A 21,124-nucleotide genomic window follows, 5' to 3' on the forward strand; every position below is an offset into this window, starting at 1 on the left:
ACGATTTTTTCAGGTATAGTCTAGTCAATTTCTCCAGATTATCTTTCTCACGCATGGGAATGAAATGGGCGGACTCTGTCAACCGATCTACGATGAACCAAATGGAATCGTGATTTCTAGGAGTGGTTGGTAGTTTGGTTACAAAATCCATGGTAACATTTTCCCATTTTCATTGTGGTATCTCAGGTTGTTGCAGTAAACCAGGTGGTCTTCGGTGTTCAGCTTTCACCTTTGAACATGTTAGGCACTTACTGACATAAACTACTGTATCTCCTTTCATATTGGGTGATGGTCGAGTATCTATACTATATAATAAATACAAGTTTTCTCATGCCACATGTTAGTCTCTTATACATTTTTATTTTTTTCCTGCTATACATTAATTATAAATAATTTTTAAAATTCTTTTTATATATTTTTTGTTTAATGATTTCACTAATTGCTTTTGCAAAACGTATTTTATATTTTTTAAAAATGTTAGGTTTATTTATAAAATATTTTTATAAATTGAAAATTTTCATTATTCAACGGGTTCATTGTTAAAAACACGTGGATCTTTAATTGAACCTGGCGCGCCTTCTTTTCACCTTTAACCGTAATGTCTTTCTTTCTATCTATATTTTGTCGATCAAAACCTTATCGATTCTTCTTTATTGTACGTTCATCAACTAATCGAACGTTTTCTTCTATTGATGGTTGGTCGTATTGTTTTGATTGTACCATTTATGTTCTCATAATACTATTTTACTTTAGTTGCTACCATATTTTTAGTGTATTATCTAATGTTGTTTCGAATGAATTATTTAGAGATTTATTTTTAAGTTTGTGAATAGTAATAATTTAAATTTGTACTTAATGTATTAGTCAACTTTATTTATCAAAAGTTATCATTTATAAAATTTAAGTTTTCCAACCCTTGTAAGACACGGGTACATAACCTAGTTTTGTATATATATTAGTGTATTAATTATGTAGTTTTATTAAGTATACTGTTAGAACTTTGGTACTTTATACGTGCTTTTTTATTTCAGGTCATTGATCGTTAAAGATGCTAAATGAGAGACCTGTACGAGCATGAAATGATATCTCGGGAACACCGAAGCACGATTTGATATCTTGGGAAGTGTTACAAGGATTCAGGGAGAGTATGGATGAGAAATCATAAGCCGATGCTAAAACTAAACAAGATGGGTTGTCAAAATGCGACCATGAAGTAAAACGAGCATATCCTGGGCTAGAAATGAGTTACGGGAGCCATAATATATGAATTTTGGGTTTCTCGACGAGAGGATCCAAATATGAGGTTTTCTTAGGTCACGATACGCGATGGCGTGAGGTTATGGCCATCGCGTATCGCTATGGACATAAAAAACGGAAAAAATCAGGTTTTGACCTATATCTTCTATTTGACGAACCCTAATCAGATTTGATGACCAGCAGCAGCTATTAGGTGATTTTGGGTGAATTCCATGGCTACCAATCATCTCTTGATCAATCCTAATGGCCTTCCTCATCATAATTGAAGATCTATCGATGAAGGTGCTCGGCTAGTCTTCTCCGAATCATACCTGGGATGTAAAATTTGTAACAATTTTAGTTTCCTCATGTGACTAAGAACATTTATGTATAATTGTTTATGGTTAATCTATGATTATTGATGTTTAGTATTTCTGTGTGTTCCATCGGTTTAGGTTTATTTTGATTTGACGATTAGTTACCAGTTGCTATAATAATTGATCATATGGTTGTTTGATTAGGTTGAATACGACAAAGCATATAATTGGCCTTAACTGAGTCACACTGGCAGGGACCGTTTGATAACCAGTGCCGTGTGTAAAACAATTATTGTTGCCTAAGGTTTTGTCTAGTTGATCAGTCTGTAGTTAACCGTTAATGATTAATCTGTTAGGTTTCATGAGATTACTGTAAGTTCCTTACTTGAATTACCGGGTGTGATTTGCTTTGTAAATTGCTTGAAATTCGTTTACTTGCTTGTTGCTTAATTCTCTAAATTCACTTTATTTGCTTGTGTGATCAGCACTAAAAACCAGTTACTTCATAATATTAAATCTGTACACGATTTTCATTGACCACATACTCCTAGTGGATACGATACCTTACTTATCCTATCAATATAGTTTAACTAGGTTTTTGATTGACTTGAATGACGGTCATCAAAATGACGCCGTTGCCGGGGAGTTAGTGCGCTTAGTGTTTTTCGTGTTATTTGATATTTGTGTTTATTTTAGTTTTTAATTTTCAGTTTTTAGATTAAATTTTATTTTTTTATTTTACGCGGGTTGTGTTAGTTGTGCAGATAACAGGTTTATGCGCACCCGCCACTCGGGCAGACAGTCAACGTTAATTTTCGAGCCCAAAATCGAGAGAGTAGCTCGGCAAAACCGAGTTCAGAACAGAAATTCAGAGATGGAAGATCAGAACCAGAACCTAAACCTGAACCCGAATGAAATCCAGAACCAAACGAAAAACAAAACCAAAACTAAGACCCACTTCCAAAAAAACGAGTTTCACCCAGATAACATACCTCCACCATCGAATTTCAATAACCAAAACAACCAAAACAACCAAAACAACTTAGCTCAAGCTTCCAAAACCCGAAACCGAAACCAAAACCAAAACCGAAACGTTGATCAGGCTGAACCAGCAGTTCCACACAACACCCCTAACCGCAGAGTTCAGTTTAACCTGGATGATGCTATTCCTAGTATTCCGATAGATGATGAAGAAGAGGGGGAGGATAATAATGGGAATGAGGGTTTTGAGGTTGAAAACGAGGTAAACCGGTGGGTTAGAAGGAATCGGGCAGTTGAGCCCGAGAATGAGAGTTTTGAGATGGAAAATGAGGGAAATCAGAATTGGGATGAAGAGGTGGAAGAGCCAGTGAATCGAAGACGGGTTGAAGCGGTTAACAGAAATGGTTTGGGTCAAAACAAAGTGAATCGGGTGGAAAGGCCCGAAAGAGTTCGCCGTATTCAGGTTAACCGGGGCGGTTTGGTGAACCCCGGGGGGCTAAGAAGGAACTTTGTGGCCCCGGTTCAGGGTGTTAATAGTCGGTTCAGGCCGGCTATCTCAGATGGAGCATCCCCATTGATCCCTCAGGAACGAGTGCCGGGACAACAAACTTTTAAGTCCCGACCATCATACATTAACATTGTTCCACATTTTCACGGGATGGATTTGGAGGACCCGTATTCTCACTTGATCGATTTTTCGGCTATTTGCGGGTCGATTGGTAATGGTACGTTTGATCAGGATGAGGTCTGGTTGCGGTTATTCCAGTTTTCCCAAAAAGACAAAGCAAAACTATGGTTTAACTCGCTACCGACGAACAGTATCAGAAATTGGGCCGAGATGCAGCTAGTGTTTCTAAACGAGTATTATTCTCATCCGAAGACGAGCGATGCCCGCATAGAAATTCGTAATTTTTCACAGTCTCGGGTGAATTATTCCATGAAGCTTTTACCAGGTATAAGAATATGATCAGAAAATGTCCACACCACCAGATTGAATTGTGGGAACTGGTAAAGTGCTTTTTTGATGGTTTAACATTCGAGGACCGAAAACATTTGAAGGCCTCGTGTAATAGTCAGCTGCTGAATCAACCTGAGGAAGATGATTGGGATTTTTTGGAATTTATGTGTGAAGATTTCAAGCAGAAGCAGCAGCTTAAAAACGAAGACGTGGTACTTCCTCCAGGTCAGTTAAGCCAGTCACGAGTGAGTCTGAAAGAATTGCTGAGTTAGAACGTGAACTGGCTGGGTACAACGTATTTTCCGGCAAAACTTATATAATTTGAATTATCAAATCTAATCCTATTATCAAAAGAATGAAGCGTAAACGCATTTACACAGTTGAACCCGAACTTTCAGGGATCGAGACAGAACAGGTCGCAAGGGTAATTAACGCCAGGGCGGTTATCAACAGTAGCAAGTTTCGTATGATTAGAATCGGGGGTGTAACAGAGACGGTAACCGGGGTGGAAATTCATCGGGTAATCAGGACCAGCAGAGAGGGTCCTCGGGAAATGCGGATGAGTCTGTGCACTTAAAGTTGGATGCATTGATGAAGATTATGCCAGATCATAAGGCTAAAACGAAGAAACAATTTGAGTTACATGACAAGTCAGCAGAGGCAATGTCAAAGCAGATTGGTCAGCTCGCAGCAGATATGGCAAAGTTGCAAAAGAGCGCAGGTCAACTCCCGAGCGATACTACAGTTAACCCGAACCATTACTGCTCAAGCTCCAAGAAGGGAAACAATGTGCACATCAACGCTGTAAGTCTTTTACCTCATTTTGAAATTTCTGTTGTTAAAGTTGATTAACCACCACAGTTTGTTGAGGGGGGTGGTGGAAGATGTTAGTGGTGAGAGTGATTGTGTCGGTCAAAATGAATCAATTTTCCAAAATGAATGAGAACCAAAAACATATGAAATGTCTTTTTGTGAAAATTGCACATGTAAAAAATGTTTAAATGGTAAATTGACCAACATGAGAGATGAGGAGGTGGAGAATAATACCACCTCAAGTAAACTTTAAGACCCAGGAGTTCCGCTTTTATCAATTCAAATTGGGAAATTTAAAACTGATCGGGCACTTCTAGATCTTGGAGCATGTGTTAGTATCATGCCCGGTAGTTTATATGATCAGTATGAATTTGGCCCATTAGAAAGGGTAAACACCATCGTGGTGTTGGCGGACCAAACTCATACACTTCCCCGGGGCATGGTGACTAATGTAATGGTTCAGGTGGAGGAATTTTTCTGCCCAGTTGACTTTCTTGTACTTGACTATGCTAAACGTGTGAATAATACACAACCACAAGTCATATTGGGTAGGCCATTCCTTGCCACAGCACATGCGGTGATTAATTGTGCTAATGGGATATTGGAAATTAAGTGTGGAGATCGTGATAAACGGTCACCATTGTTTGAAAATGCTACTAACCATGTTGTTGACGAGTGTAAATCCTTGAGCAAGGATCACACAAAAGAAAAATGTTTTGTGACTAACAGGAATGAGATAAGGAGTAGCATGAATGTGAAAGGATGGAATGAGATGTTGCATGGAGTTAGAGTTGGTGAGGAAGCAACTACAAGATAGGGAAAGAAGACGAAAAAGAAAGAGGTAAAGAAACCGCCAGAAGTAAATGAAAAATGGCAGGATCATGGCGTGTCAAAAGGTTGGGAGGAATCTCTTGAGGAGCGTGCATGTAACGGGAAGGCTGCACGCGGGCAGGCCAGACTCCCACCTTGAACGTCATAAAATTTTCAAAAGGGTGGTATTTGTACATTTTGTATATTTTTAGTTTGCATTTTTTATATTACTAATTGTATTTCAAGCGTACCATCATAGCAAAAGCTAAGTGTGGGGATACCGCACCAAGAGAAAAGTTGGGATTTTGATGCATTCGGTAAAGTTTTTTTTTCTCCCAAAAATGAGGTTTCAGTTAAGCGACCCTCAGTGCTTTCATGCTCATTTTGCTGTGGTTAATCCAGGTACGTGTATATTATGTTGTAACCGAACTTTGTGGGTGTTGTTCACTATAAACCCTCACGAGACCCCAGTCGTCCTCCTGAGCTACCGGGAGGTTTAAAGGGCTTGTTGCATATGCTAAATGCAATCGTGATTCCTACGAAAGTGAGTTAGGTCTTTTAACGTTTTTAACTTGTTTAACAAAATCTATTATGAAACAACTTAATTAGGCTCGATAATTGTTTTAATAAAATTAACAGAAAATCATTTTTATAACTCTTAAAAGACCTATGTCTTACACTTGTGAGAAGCTTGCTTCTACACGTCTCGAGATTTTGCAGGTTCGGTTGTCAGTTTGGTACTTGGTCGAGACGAGAGTATACGAGTGTTAATGAGAGTTCGTGAACCGACTAGTCATTTTCCAGTCTTATTGATATCAGGTGATTTCAGTTTCATAATTTATTTTGTCTTATTAGTTTAAATGTTAAAAGTGTAATTGTATATTTGCTAGTAGAACCGTCACATTTAAGCCCCGAATTTTTAAATTGCTTAACAATAAAAAAGTCAATTTCAACCCCGTCCCTCAAATGTTCATTAATCGTTTTATCTATTTTAACTTTGAGGAAAATGTTTAATAACTCTAACATTGATGACAATGTAAACCTCAAGTGTGGGGATGGGGAAAATTTGAAAATTTTAACCCGATTGTACCTCGAAGAGTGCTCAGAAACCAAAGTTTTTAACTGTTAACTATTGCCATTAATGCCAAGTCATAGGTTTCTGGTCATGGTTGGTTTTTCAGCTTTTCAATAGTCTTACTCATAAATGTTTTCATAATGAGAAGTTGAAAATGGGTTCGTTTAGTCGGTGATAACGAGTCATGGGGACATGTACACATGTTTATATTGTCAACCCTATTCCTCCGATACGTGTGTGAGTTGACCCAAATATATATAATACACATATAATATATAGTACACACATGTCATTTGAGTGCTTTCATCGATGTTCGTGGATTACGGGATCGTAGTTGGCAAAATACAAAAGTGATAGAGGCAATTAGGTTAAGCCTCATCTGGATGAGAGAGAGTGTGGGTACTGGGGGTTGGGCCTCATACATTATACATATGAGGGTGGGTAATGTGAGGGGCGGGGGGTTGGGTCCCTTAGAAAACCTTTCTTGGACTTATTTTTCATTTGTTTAACCCCGACATTATGATACGAGACGATCCGGCTTACTAGGTTTATTTGTATGTGTATTTGTGTTTGTTTTTGTATTTGTATTTGTTCCATTATTAAGCATCACGTTTATTATGTTTAGAAAAAAAAAGCAAAAAGCCAAAAAGATGTCTGTTTATATACAGTTACGTAATTAGTTGTTCGTTTGTGTCTGTAAAAAAAACAGATGAAATCAGTATGTGTGTTAGTTTTACTTAGTTAGATGTTTTATAATAAGCCGGGTCAGATCGTTTGAGCTACTTAAAAATTCCCCTTCCATACCCTTACACCTAGCCCCATTACAAACCTCTTTAAGTCCTCTTGATTTACATTTGTGTCAAAGCAGCTTACGGATGGATACTTGGTTATAAGTGATATTGATAGCAGAGTGACACTAGCACATCTTTTGCTAGTCCAGATGTTATATTACGATGGGTATGAGCATGTGTGCCTTAACCGGAAACAAAATACACTTGTCTGGGCGGCTCTATTGTTTTTATTATAGCACTTAACTTTATTTGTGGGATGCCAATCTAGAAAGTGTCAGTCTGGGAAACTGGGTATGACCTTAAACATTACTAGTATTAATGGCGATAATTCACATATCTATGATGGAGGTTAATGTTTATTTTAGAGTTTGCTTGAGGGCAAGCAAAAGATAAGTGTGGGGAAGTGATGGTCGGGTATTTTGTATATATATTAGTGTATTAATTATGTAGTTTTATTAAGTATACTGTTAGAACTTTGGTACTTCATACGTGATTTTGTATTTCAGGTCATTGATCGTTAAAGATGCTAAATGAGAGACCTGTACGAGCATGAAATGATATCTCGGGAAGACCGAAGCATGATTTGATATCTTGGGAAGTGTTACAAGGATTCAGGGAGAGTATGGATGAGAAATCATAAGCCGATGCTAAAACTAAACAAGATGGGTTGTCAAAATGCGACCATGAAGTAAAACGAGCATATCCTGGACTAGAAAATGAGTTACGGGAGCCATAATATATGAATTTTGGGTTTTTCGACGAGAGGATCCAAATATGAGGTTTTCTTAGGTCGCGATACGCGATGGCATGAAGTTATGGCCATCGCGTATCGCTATGGACATAAAAACGGAAAAAATCAGGTTTTGACCTATATCTTCTATTTGACGAACCCTAATCAGATTTGACGACTAGCAGTAGCTATTAGGCGATTTTGGGTGAATTCCATGGCTACCAATCATCTCTTGATCAATCCTAATGGCCTTCCTCATCATAATTGAAGATCTATTGATGACGATGCTCGGCTAGTCTTCTCAGAATCATATCTGGGATGTAAAGTTTGTAACAATTTCAGTTTCCTCATGTGACTAAGAACATTTATGTATAATTGTTTATGGTTAATCTATGATTATTGATGTTTAGTATTTCTGTGTGTTCAATCGGTTTAGGTTTATTTTGATCTGACCGATTAGTTACCAGTTGCTATAATAATTGATCATATGGTTGTTTGATTAGGTTGAATACGACAAAGCATATAATTGGCCTTAACTGAGTCACACTGGCAGGGACCGTTTGATAACCAGTGCCGTGTGTAAAGCAATTATTGTTGCCTAAGGTTTTGTCTAGTTGATCATTATGTAGTTAACCGTTAATGATTAATATGTTAGGTTGCATGAGATTACTGTAAGTTACTTACTTGAATTCCCGGGTGTGATTTGCTTTATTAATTGTTTAAAATTCGTTTACTTGCTTGTTGCTTAATTCTCTAAATTCACTTTATTTGCTTATGTGATCAGCACTAAAAACCAGTTACTTCATAATATTAAATCTGTACACGATTTGCATTAACCACATGCTCCTGGTGGATACGATACCTTTCTTATCCTATTTATATAGTTTAACTAGGTTTTTGATTGACTTGAACGATGGTCATCATTGGGCTACCAATTGAGTTCTTGAAAACCCTTATACATTTTTGTTTATCCTGGGTGGATCGAGTACTTGGATCTATGTGCTTCATCCAAAACTAACTGTCGCAAGTTTTCGAATCTTGGTATCCAGACTCGATCGATCAAGTATTATGTACCATCGGTCTTGGTTACGAACTCACATTCCAATCCTCGTAACTTCTCAGCTTTAATGTTTCGAGGTTTCAAGGCCTCTTGTTGTGCATCCCGAATTTGAGTGGTAAGACTCGTCTGAATCGTTAATCCTAATGCACGCACACGAAGTGCTTTCTTTCTTTCTTTTCTACTTAGGGCATCGGCTACAACATTTGCTTTTCCTGGGTGGTAGCGAATATCGCATTCATAGTCGTTGAGTAACTCTATCCATCTTCGTTGTCTCATATTAAGATCTTTTTGATCAAATATATGCTGGAGACTTTTGTGATTTGTGAAGATTGTGCATTTAGTACCATAAAGGTAATGCCTCTAAATCTTGAGGGCAAAGACGCTCCTAGTTCCAAGTCGTGTGTTGTGTAATTTTTCTCGTGCACTTTGAGTTGTCGTGACGCGTAAGCTATTACTTTATCTCGTTGCATAAGCACGCATCCGAGACCCATTCGTGAAGCATCACAGTAGACTACAAATCCATCGGTTCTGTCTGGGAGGGATAGGATTGGTGCACTACACAACTTCTGCTTGAGTAATTGAAAAGCTTCTTCTTGCTTCTCTGTCCAGTTGTATTTCTTATCTTTTTGTGTCAGTTGGGTTAAAGGTTGAGCTATAGAGGAGAAATTCTCAATGAATCTACGGTAATAACCAGCTAGTCCCAAAAATTGTCGCACTTCAGTGGGTGACCTTGGTGTCTCCCAGTTTTTAATTGCTTCAATTTTCGAAGGATCAACATGAATACCGTTCCTATTTATCACATGCCCTAGGAAGTGGACTTCTCAAAGCCAGAAGTCACAATTAGAGAATTTGGCATATAGTTTCTTCATTTTCAGCAAGTCCAGGATTAATTTCAGGTATTGTTCATGCTCTTCCTTAGTTCGTGAATAAATGAGAATGTCATCGATAAATACTATCATGAACTTGTCCAAGTATGGCTTACAAACTCTATTCATGAGGTCCATAAACACAGCGGGTGCATTTGTTAGACAAAACGGCATGACTAAGAATTCGTAGTGACCGTACTGGGTTCAGAAGGCGGTTTTGTGAACATCCTCTTCTGCAACTCTTAGCTGATGGTATCCAGAAGCAGATCGATTTTTGAGTAGTAACTGGACCCTTGTAACAGATCAAACAAATCATCGATTCTCGGTAATGGGTACCGATTCTTAATGGTAAGCTTGTTCAATTCTCGGTAATCGATACACATTCGAAAGAAACCATCTTTCTTTTTAACGAATAAGACTGGTCCTCCCTAGGGTGAGAAGCTTGGTCTTATGAATCCTTTGTCTAATAGTTCTTGAAGTTGATTGGATAGTTCTTGCATTTCTGACGGTGCTTGTCTATATGGGGATCGAGCTATGGGAGCGGCATCATGAACTAGATCGATTTTGAATTCAACTTGTCGTGGAGGAGGTAATCCAGGTAAATCTTCAGGGAAAACTTCTGGAAAATCACGAACTATAGGAATATTGTCGATCTTTCGCTCCTTAGTTTTCGTGTTGAGCACATTGACGAGGAAAGTCGGGCATCCTTTTCTTAGCATTTTGCGGGTTTTCAAGATACTAGAGAGCTTCAACTCTGAGCCACTTCGATCTCCTTGGATTGCTAGACATTCACCGGTTGGGGTTGGTAAACGAACCAGCTTTTCAGAACATATGATTTCGGCTCTATTCTTGGATAACCAGTACATTCCTATTACTATGTCAAAACTTCCTAGTTCAATGGGTAGAAGATCGATTGGAAACCTATGGTTTTCAAACAGAATATTACAGTTTCGAACAACTTTGTTGGTTTCAATTAATTTCCCGTTAGCTAATTCGATTGAGTATTTGGTGTCTAACTTACTGGAATTAATACAAAGCAGGGGTTCAAATTGGTTAGAAACAAAGCTTAGATCAGCTCCGGTATCGAATAACATAAAAGCATAGTGATTATTAACGAGAAACGTACCGGTGACTACGGATGAGTCCTTCCGGGCCTTCTTCGCGTTCATCTCAAATGCTTTGCCCCTAGTGTTTTGGCCTCTGAGTTTAGGGCATTCTCTTTTGAAATGTCCTACGACACCACACTCGAAACATCCGGGTGTTTGGCTTCCCTTAGATGTCGCGATCCTCGCGTAACAGTCGCGAGCCACATGGCCGAGTCGGTTGCAACGGTTGCACTTCCAGCATTCACCACCATGGATCCTTCCACACTTGTTACAAGAAGATCCCTGTCCTGAGCTTTCTCCAGATCCCTTTGCGTTTGCATCAAACATCCTTCCTGCACCTTGATTCCTCTTGAATTGCCCTCCCGAGTTCCCATTCCATTTTCGTTTGAGTTCCCGGGGTTTTTGGTTCACGGTAGCTGTCTTTCGTTCGAGTTCTGCGGTGACAGCTTTCTTTCCGGAATCTTTCAGAGTTCCTATTCGGACTGCATCATCAGTTAAAGACTTTGCTAGTTCTCGGGCTGACTGGATGGTGGTCGGTTTGGATGAGGTAACCATTCCTCGGATCTCGGGAGCTAAGCCCCAAATGTACCTCTCGATCCTTGCATATTCAGGCGTGACCAGTCGTGGTACTAGTCGTGCCAATGCGTTGAATCGGGAAGTATACCCTCCGACATCGGCTCCTTCCATCTTTAACTGCCAGAACTCGTATTCAATTTTCTGGAGTTCGTTTCGAGGACAATATTCTTTTAGCAGCATCTCCTTTAACTCTTCCCAGGTCAGACGGTACGCGGCGTCTTCCCCTAAATTTTGGATTAGGGAGTTCCACCATTCGAGTGCTTCATCACGGAATGAACATACCCCATATTTTACCCTTTCGAGAGGGGTTCAATTACTAATTTTCATGACAGATTCCATTTTCTCGATCCATCGGATGATTTCCAAAGGTCCTTCGGCACCGGTAAATTCTTTCAGACCGCATCCCTGAAAGGTTTTATAGTTGCATCCAAGTGCCGGGTTTCCTGTTGGTATAGTTTATATTTTTGCAAAAGTTATAGTTTTAATATTCTGGTTTGGCAACTTATTATTACTAGTGTTATTTGTAAAAAGAGGTTTTTAACTTTCTTTTTATCTAATACCTGGAGGATTTCCATTAACATTTTCAGTTCTAAGATGTCTTTCGGTTTCGGAATTGCTTTCGTTTTGCGGGTTTTGTTGTGGACCACGGTTAGCTTCGTGTCGTTCGAGTGCCGAATTCACGTGTTGGGCGATTAGACGTGCTAACTCCTCTTGTGAAGTCGGTAAGCCAGTTCCTTGGTTTTTGGTGGTTTGTCTTGTTGTTTGTGCCATAGTTTCTTTTATATATAGCAAAAGTAAAAACATTAGTTTTTTGTAGGTTAATAATAATAATATAGATTCCTAACTAATTATTACAACCATATCCATAAATATAAAACCTACATACTTAGAGTTAATGTTTAAACATACATAATCCGAATAGAGAAGGGGGGGGGGGGGGGGCTCACTACTACTCGCACATACCCAAAATTGGTGTGATACATACCACACCGAGTAGTTGTCTTTCCACCCACCCCATACCAAAAGACATCCCCAAAAGATAACAAGTTCATAATTTACATAACTACTAAACAACCACATATAGTTTATAATATGTTTATCAACTGGACGTGGAACCAAGTCCCAAGTGTCATTTGCCTGTAACGCATTAAATTCAGTCTGCATTGCATGTAACCAATTTGGATCAGCATAGGCTTTCTAATATGAAGTAGGAATGGGAGAAAGATTGGAATGGAGGTGTCCATGAGAGGTAGTTTGGGAAGCTGATTTAGAACGGGTTATCATAGGATGACGGGTGACATTTTGTGGAGGTGGAGGTGGAGGTGGAGGTGGAGGTGTAGATGATTATTAGAGTCCGTAGGCACTGTCTTAGTATTTGTATGTTTAGGTCGTCGAAGGTATGTAAAAAATGGTGTTATAGGTGGTGGGTTTGGTATCGGGGAGCGAGGTACGGATGCTTGGTGGCTTAATGGGTCAGTCTGGGTAGGTGTAGGTTGGGGTGGTGTTGTTATTTGAGGCATCGGGTTGGGGTTAGGCTGGGTATAAATAAGGTGGTTGTATGGTAGTCGAATGGAGTGGAGTTGGGTGAGTTGGATTTGGTATGAAAGACGAAAAACAAAAACCCGGTGGTTGGCAGTCGTCAAGGAACGTGTAAGAGGAAGGAGGTATGGCGCGGCGAAAGGAAATTGTTGTTCATTAAAAATGACATGACGGGAAATATGAACACGACCTGGGGATGGATCGAGACATCGATAGCCTCGATAATCTGGTGGATAGCCAAGGAAAACACACCGACGAGAACGAGGATGAAGTTTGTGAAGTTGAGTTGCACACATATTAGGATAGCAAGCGCACCCGAAAACTCATAAGTAATCATAAGCTAGGTGACGGAGATAAAGGGCGAAGGTGGGAGTGTAAAAATTAAGTCTTTTGGTAGGTTTTTGTAACGCCCCGACTTTTCGAAACATATAGCAATAGAACTAGAATTATTATTATCAACTGAGTTAAAGACAATTATATTAATTATAAAGCAAAGTTGGAGGACCAGTTTCGCCATATACCAAAAGTTGTTTTGAAACCACTGCATCTTCCACAACGTATTTTCCGGCAAAACTTATATAATTTGAATTATCAAATCTAATCCTATTATCAAAAGAATGAAGCGTAACTTGAGGTACACGATTCGTTTAACTATATATTCTTTTCACAAACCCTACATCGTGTTCATCCATATCGCATTCACCATTACGACACTATCATCTCCCTGTAACTTGTCGCCGGAAAACCTCCGCCTCCCTCTTCTCCGTTTGTTGTCGCCACCGTAGTTAACCACCGCTGCTGCTATCTACCTTCTGGTTCAGTTCTGTTCAACTATCGAGCACATACCACGAAGTCCGACTTCTCCGTTTGTCTCCAACTCGTTTCGTTTCGTGCAGCTATTTAGGTAAGAACTGCCGACCCTCGACTACTACGCGTTTCGTACATATGCTTCTGTGAGTTCGATTCGTGACGGCGACTAGCAGATGTTAAATATGAAACGTTTTGTTTTGGAAGAATATATGTGAGTATAACTAATAATAAATAAATAAATTAAGCATATGCTGTTTTGCTTCTTTCAAATCCATATATATACTAGCAACATATTTAAACAACTATAAGTATGTTTATGAATTCATAAAATTTCTAAAGCTTGTTGTGTCATTTAGTTATGTTTTCGTAAGTCACACCATGATTGAAGAGTTTTTGAAATTGATATTATTATAATGCTAGAATATGAACTTTATTCCACTCACAGTGGATTAAATGATAAATAAAAGTATTGGTTTTTCATTAATAAACATGTTATAACAAACGTTATGAATCCGTCGCCGGATAAATCACTAGAACCCTTAGTCAAATCGAGTAACATATTTTAGTAATTTAAAGTTGGTGTCAATAAATCTTAGGTTCTTATAATTGTTGAAGACAAGCCAACTTGTTACTTTTGCGTAATAATCAAGGTACGGATTCTGTGTTTTTCTTCTTTTAGCTTTATATTGTTTTCATCGTTCTCGTAGTACGGGTTATGTTTCTTGTTACTTCGTAGTACGGTTTCTGGTTTCTTTCACTCGTAGTATTAATTATTTTCCGTTACTTCGTAGTACGGTTTCTGGTTTCGTTCATTCTTAGTATTAATTATATTTCGTCACGTCGTTTTCGTTTACTCATAAGTATAAATTCTAATCCGTTACTTTGTAGTACGGACATTCGGTATTTTATATTTTAGTATCACCAAGCTGTCTCTATCGATACGATCCGTTTGGTCTTTGGACATTTTATATGCTGTCAACTTTTATATAGTTTTGTTTAACTATCCGTTTTGGTTACTAGTTTATTATTGCATGTTCCTATGAAAAATAATATGAAATTATATTAATATGTTATATGTTAGGTAGTATTTATATTGCCTTCCAGGTTTAGTACTCTGTTACTCGAGAACACACTTTTCGTGACAGTGTGTTTTAATAGTTCACGGCGTCTCTAAATAGTACTTTGGCCGTTTAAGGGCGTATGGATCGATCCTAGTTCAGGTATATGTTACACGTCATACATTATATGTTACAAGTTATATGTTATATGTTTCTGGCTCTGGGTGTTTCTGTTATAGTTCTGATATGTTTCCGTATACGTTTGATTATGTTCTGGCCAAGTGTCGGATCATACCTCTGAATTTTATTAAGTTTATGTTTCGGTAAAAAGGTTGGTTTCGAGTTTGAATTGAAGTCCGTATTTTTATTTTCTTACGTCTGTCCTTACCTATACTGTTGTTCTTTCCGTTACTAGGCAATTTTTGGCTCAACCGTTTTTTGTTGTTTTGTTTTCTTATTTTGTTTTCAGGTAATCCGGGACTCGGGAATATTAGTGATGAGAGAAAATAATGAAGTTCAAGTTTTTAAAAGTTAATTCATTTTTGTTTAATAATATGACATAGGTTGCATTGACTTTTGTTGTATTTTGGATTGTGGCTTTGATTTGATATCTGTAATAGTGACACGTCAGCTCGTTCCGGGTTGTGGTGTTACAGTTATGGTATCAGATCCAGGTTTATTGTAACGCCCTGACTTTTCGAAACATATAGCAATAGAACTAGAATTATTATTATCAACCGAGTTAAAGACAATTAAATTAATTATAAAGCAAAGTTGGAGGACCAGTTTCGCCATATACCAAAAGTTGTTTTGAAACCACTGCATCTTCCACAACGTATTTTCCGGCAAAACTTATATAATTTGAATTATCAAATCTAATCCTATTATCAAAAGAATGAAGCGTAACTTGAGGTACACGATTCGTTTAACTATATATTCTTTTCATAAGCCCTACATCGTGTTCATCCATATCGCATTCACCATTACGACACTACCACCTCCCTGTAACTTGTCGCCGGAAAACCTCCGCCACCCTCTTCTCCGTTTGTTGTCGCCACCGAAGTTAACCGCCGCCGCTGCTATCTACCTTCTGGTTCAGTTCTGTTCAACTATCGAGCACATACCACGAAGTCCGACTTCTCCGTTTGTCTCCAACTCGTTTCGTTTCGTGCAGCTATTTAGGTAAGAACTGCCGACCCTCGACTACTACGCGTTTCGTACATATGCTTCTGTGAGTTCGATTCGTGACGGCGACTAGCAGATGTTAAATATGAAACGTTTTGTTTTGGAAGAATATATGTGAGTATAACTAATAATAAATAAATAAATTAAGCATATGCTGTTTTGCTTCTTTCAAATCCATATATATACTAGCAACATATTTAAACAACTATAAGTATGTTTATGAATTCATAAAATTTCTAAAGCTTGTTGTGTCATTTAGTTATGTTTTCGTAAGTCACACCATGATTGAAGAGTTTTTGAAATTGATATTATTATAATGCTAGAATATGAACTTTATTCCACTCACAGTGGATTAAATGATAAATAAAAGTATTGGTTTTTCATTAATAAACATGTTATAACAAACGTTATGAATCCGTCGCCGGATAAATCACTAGAACCCTTAGTCAAATCGAGTAACATATTTTAGTAATTTAAAGTTGGTGTCAATAAATCTTAGGTTCTTATAATTGTTGAAGACAAGCCAACTTGTTACTTTTGCGTAATAATCAAGGTACGGATTCTGTGTTTCTCTTCTTTTAGCTTTATATTGTTTTCACCGTTCTCGTAGTACGGGTTATGTTTCTTGTTACTTCGTAGTACGGTTTCTGGTTTCTTTCACTCGTAGTATTAATTATTTTCCGTTACTTCGTAGTACGGTTTCTGGTTTCGTTCACTCTTAGTATTAATTATATTCCGTCACGTCGTTTTCGTTTACTCATAAGTATAAATTCTAATCCGTTACTTTGTAGTACGGACATTCGGTATTTTATATTTTAGTATCACCAAGCTTTCTCTATCGATACGATCCGTTTGGTCTTTGGACATTTTATATGCTGTCAACTTTTATATAGTTATGTTTAACTATTCGTTTTGGTTACTAGTTTATTATTGCATGTTCCTATGAACAATAATATGAAATTATATTAATATGTTATATGTTAGGTAGTATTTATATTGCCTTCTAGGTTTAGTACTCTGTTACTCGAGCACACACTTTTCGTGACAGTGTGTTTTAAAAGTTCACGGCGTCTCTAACTAGTACTTTGGACATTTTATATGCTGTCAACTTTTATATAGTTTTGTTTAACTATCCGTTTTGGTTACTAGTTTATTATTGCATGTTCCTATGAAAAATAATATGAAATCATATTAATATGTTATATGTCAGGTAGTATTTATATTGCCTTCCAGGTTTAGTACTCTGTTACTCGAGCACACACTTTTCGTGACAGTGTGTTTTAAAAGTTCACGGCGTCTCTAACTAGTACTTTGGTGACATTGTGTTAGGTAGTATTTATACGCCGTTTAAGGGCGTATGGATCGATCCTAGTTCAGGTATATGTTACACGTTATATGTTACACGTCATACGTTATATGTTACAAGTTATATGTTATATATTATATACCAAATACTAGTTAGAGACGCCGTGAACTTTTAAAACACACTGTCACGAAAAGTGTGTGCTCGAGTAACAGAGTACTAAACATGGAAGGCAATATAAATACTACCTGACATATAACATATTAATATAATTTCATATTATTGTTCATAGGAACATGCAATAATAAACTAGTAACCAAACGGATAGTTAAACAAAACTATATAAAAGTTGACAGCATATAAAATGTCCAAAGACCAAACGGATCGTATCGATAGAGACAGCTTGGTGATACTAAAATATAAAATACCGAATGTCCGTACTACAAAGTAACGGATTAGAATTTATACTTATGAGTAAACGAAAACGACGTGACGGAATATAATTAATACTAAGAGTGAACGAAACCAGAAACCGTACTACGAAGTAACGGAAAATAATTAATACTACGAGTGAAAGAAACCAGAAACCGTACTACGAAGTAACAAGAAACATAACCCATACTACGAGAACGGTGAAAACAATATAAAGCTAAAAGAAGAGAAACACAGAATCCGTACCTTGATTATTACGCAAAAGTAACAAGTTGGCTTGTCTTTAACAATTATAAGAACCTAAGATTTATTGACACCAACTTTAAATTACTAAAATATGTTACCCGATTTGACTAAGGGTTCTAGTGATTTATCCGGCGATGGATTCATAACGTTTGTTATAACATGTTTATTAATGAAAAACCAATACTTTTATTTATCATTTAATCCACTGTGAGAGGAATAAACTTCATATTCTAGCATTATAATAATATCAATTTCAAAAACTCTTCAATCATGATGTGACTTACGAAAACATAACTAAATGACACAACAAGCTTTAGAAATTTTATGAATTCATAAACATACTTATAGTTGTTTAAATATGTTGCTAGTATATATATGGGTTTGAAAGAAGCAAAACAGCATATGCTTAATTAATTTATTTATTATTAGTTATACTCACATATATTCTTCCAAAACAAAACGTTTTATATTAAACATCTGCTAGTCGCCGTCACGAATCGAACTCACAGAAGCATATGTACTAAACGCGTAGTAGTTGAGGGTCGGCAGTTCTTACCTAAATAGCTGCACGAAACGAAACGAAACGAGTTGGAGACAAACGGAGAAGTCGGACTTCGTGGTATGTGCTCGATAGTTGAACAGAACTGAACCAGAAGGTAGATAGCAGCAGCGGCGGTTAACTACGGTGGCGACAACAAACGGAGAAGAGGGAGGCGGAGGTTTTCCGGCGACAAGTTACAGGGAGGTGGTAGTGTCGTAATGGTGAATGCGATATGGATGAACACGATGTAGGGTTTGTGAAAAGAATATATAGTTAAACGAATCGTGTACCTCAAGTTACACTTCATTCTTTTGATAATAGGATTAGATTTGATAATTCAAATTATATAAGTTTTGCCGGAAAATACGTTGTGGAAGATGCAGTGGTTTCAAAACAACTTTTGGTATATGGCGAAACTGGTCCTCCAACTTTGCTTTATAATTAATTTAATTGTCTTTAACTCGGTTGATAATAATAATTCTAGTTCTATTGCTATATGTTTCGAAAAGTCAGGGCGTTACAAAAATATTGTGTAAGTATGCAGCGGTATGAAGGGCTTCAACCCAATAGGTAGGTGGAAGGTGAGCATGGATTAAAAGGGAACGAATTATATCATTAAGACGACGAATCATTCGTTCCGCACGTCCATTTTGAGAGGAAGTTTGAGGACACGAAAACCGAAATAAAAGACCATGAACATCAGCAAAAGATTTGAATTCATTATTATCAAATTCACCGCCAAGATCACATTGGAAAGTTTTAATACGCCGATTAAATTGGGTGTTTATTAATCGATAAAATTTAACAAAAGTGGTAATGGTTTCGGACTTATATTTTAACGAGTAAACCCACACAAAGTGAGAAAAGTTATCAATGAAAACCATGTAATATTTATAACCCGTTTTACTTTTAATAGGTGAAGTCCATAAATCACAATGAATGATGTCAAAAGGTGTAAATGTAAAATAAGTGGAATCAGAAATCGGCAATCGTTTATTATTTGAAAGTTGACAAGAATGACAAATACTAGATGATTTGTTTTTATTACATGGAAAAATAAAACGACGAGTAAGTAACTCTAAAACTTCAGAACCAGGATGGCCAAGACGGTCGTGCCAATCTGAGGAACTTGATGCCAGAAAACAAGCGGAAGCAGGGGTGCAGGAGGTGTGAACGGATAAAGATCACCCGTGCTATTGTGGCGGGAAAGAATCCTTCCAGTTATTAGATCCTTCAAAGAAAAACCAAAAGGGTCAAATTCAATTGATAGAGCATTATCACGAACCAATTTATGAACCGATGACAAATTTTTAACAATTGTTGGATTATAAAGGATATTTGGAAGAATGTAAGTACGATTTGAAAGAGAATGAAAACCTGTGCCAGACCAATGAATTGGTACACATTGACCATTGCCGACCAAAATATTACGTACGCCAGAAGAAGTGTGTGTATGTATTTTACCTGGATCATAAGTTATATGAGAAGAGGCTCCAGCATCCATATGCCAAGGATCGCCATGATTAAGTTGCATATTAGCAAAAGCAGCTTGTAAATCCAAAGGCTGTAAAGCATCATAACCAGAATGGGCTGAATAAGCCTGAGCAGTTTGTGGTGTAAGGGCTGAACCCATAGGAAAACTGGGCCTCCATGTATTTGGTTCGGTTGGATAAGGGCAGGGAGGAGGCTGCCACCAACCAAAATTGGGATAAGGTGAAGTCATGTACGGTTGATTGGAATATCCCTGAGATGAAAAGCGCCCCTGCGATAAGATCCACAGCCACGCCCCCGGCCCCGGTTGGTGTATGATTAATTGGGGGATGGGTATTGATGAAAGGGTTGAGTTGAAGGTGGGTTTTGTTTTGGTTGTGGGACAGTAACGACGACAGGCTCAGATGTTTCCGTAGCAGTAAGCACAGAAGGTGTTTCATGAGCCGAACGTACTTGTTGTTCAAGTTGAAGCATATCACAAGCAACATCAAAGGTGGGCGAACTTTGATCTATAAAACTTCGAACAGTAGCAAATTCCTTAGGCAAAACCGCGAACCAATTGGAGAACCAAACGTGATTCGGAGACAGTTACACCAACATCATTAAGTCGGTCATCAAAATCTTTAAGTTTTTGGCAGTAATCATCAAGAGACGTGCAGGATTCCAGAGTTAAATTACAAAATTCTCCTTCTAACGCCGCTGCTCGAGAGCCTTTGTTACTTAAGAAAATATTTTCAACCTTCTCCCACGCAGTGCGTGCAGAGATTTTCACATCCAACGCACGAGGTAACAGTTCATCTGATAGAGTGCTAAAAATCCACTGTTTAACAAGAGCATCAAGCTCCTGCCAAGCACTATAGTGATCCGAAGATTCAGCAGGTACCCAGTACTTTGTAAGCAATAGCTTGGACCATAAACAATTTGGTCCAGGTAGAATAGGTGCACACCTTACCATCCAAGGTACGAATCTTGGATTTAATATTGGTCACAGAGTATGCAGGGTAGAGGTGGGGAAGTTTGATTTCAGAAGAAGAAGAGGATTCAGTGGTTTAGTTTCTCCCATCGTAATGGTATGACAACAGCAAAGAGGCTAAATTGATCGGAATTTTTAGGTATGGGGTAGGAATTTTTTAGGTATGACAGAACCGTAGCTCTGATACCATAAAAGGTATTGTAATTGTAAATTTCTGAATGAATATT

General features: G+C 37.8%; 1 protein-coding gene across 1 annotated transcript; it reads right to left on the bottom strand.

The window, feature by feature from the left end:
* Nucleotides 1-20,462: 20,462 nt before the first annotated feature.
* Nucleotides 20,463-20,879, bottom strand: LOC143600070 (uncharacterized). The gene has a single exon (XM_077077858.1). It carries the CDS (start codon nucleotides 20,877-20,879, stop codon nucleotides 20,463-20,465), a length of 417 nt encoding a protein of 138 aa, XP_076933973.1.
* Between the last annotated feature and the right edge of the window lie 245 nt (nucleotides 20,880-21,124).

This window comes from Bidens hawaiensis, unplaced genomic scaffold (assembly GCF_021521415.1).
Source record: "Bidens hawaiensis isolate Kalapana, Puna unplaced genomic scaffold, B.hawaiensis_p1.1 tig00053279_1, whole genome shotgun sequence".
In the NCBI taxonomy this organism is placed as follows: Eukaryota; Viridiplantae; Streptophyta; class Magnoliopsida; order Asterales; family Asteraceae; genus Bidens; species Bidens hawaiensis.

Excerpts from the sequence above, each read along its gene's own strand:
- LOC143600070 (XM_077077858.1), bottom strand. The coding sequence starts at position 20,879 with ATGGTAAGGTGTGCACCTATTCTACCTGGACCAAATTGTTTATGGTCC.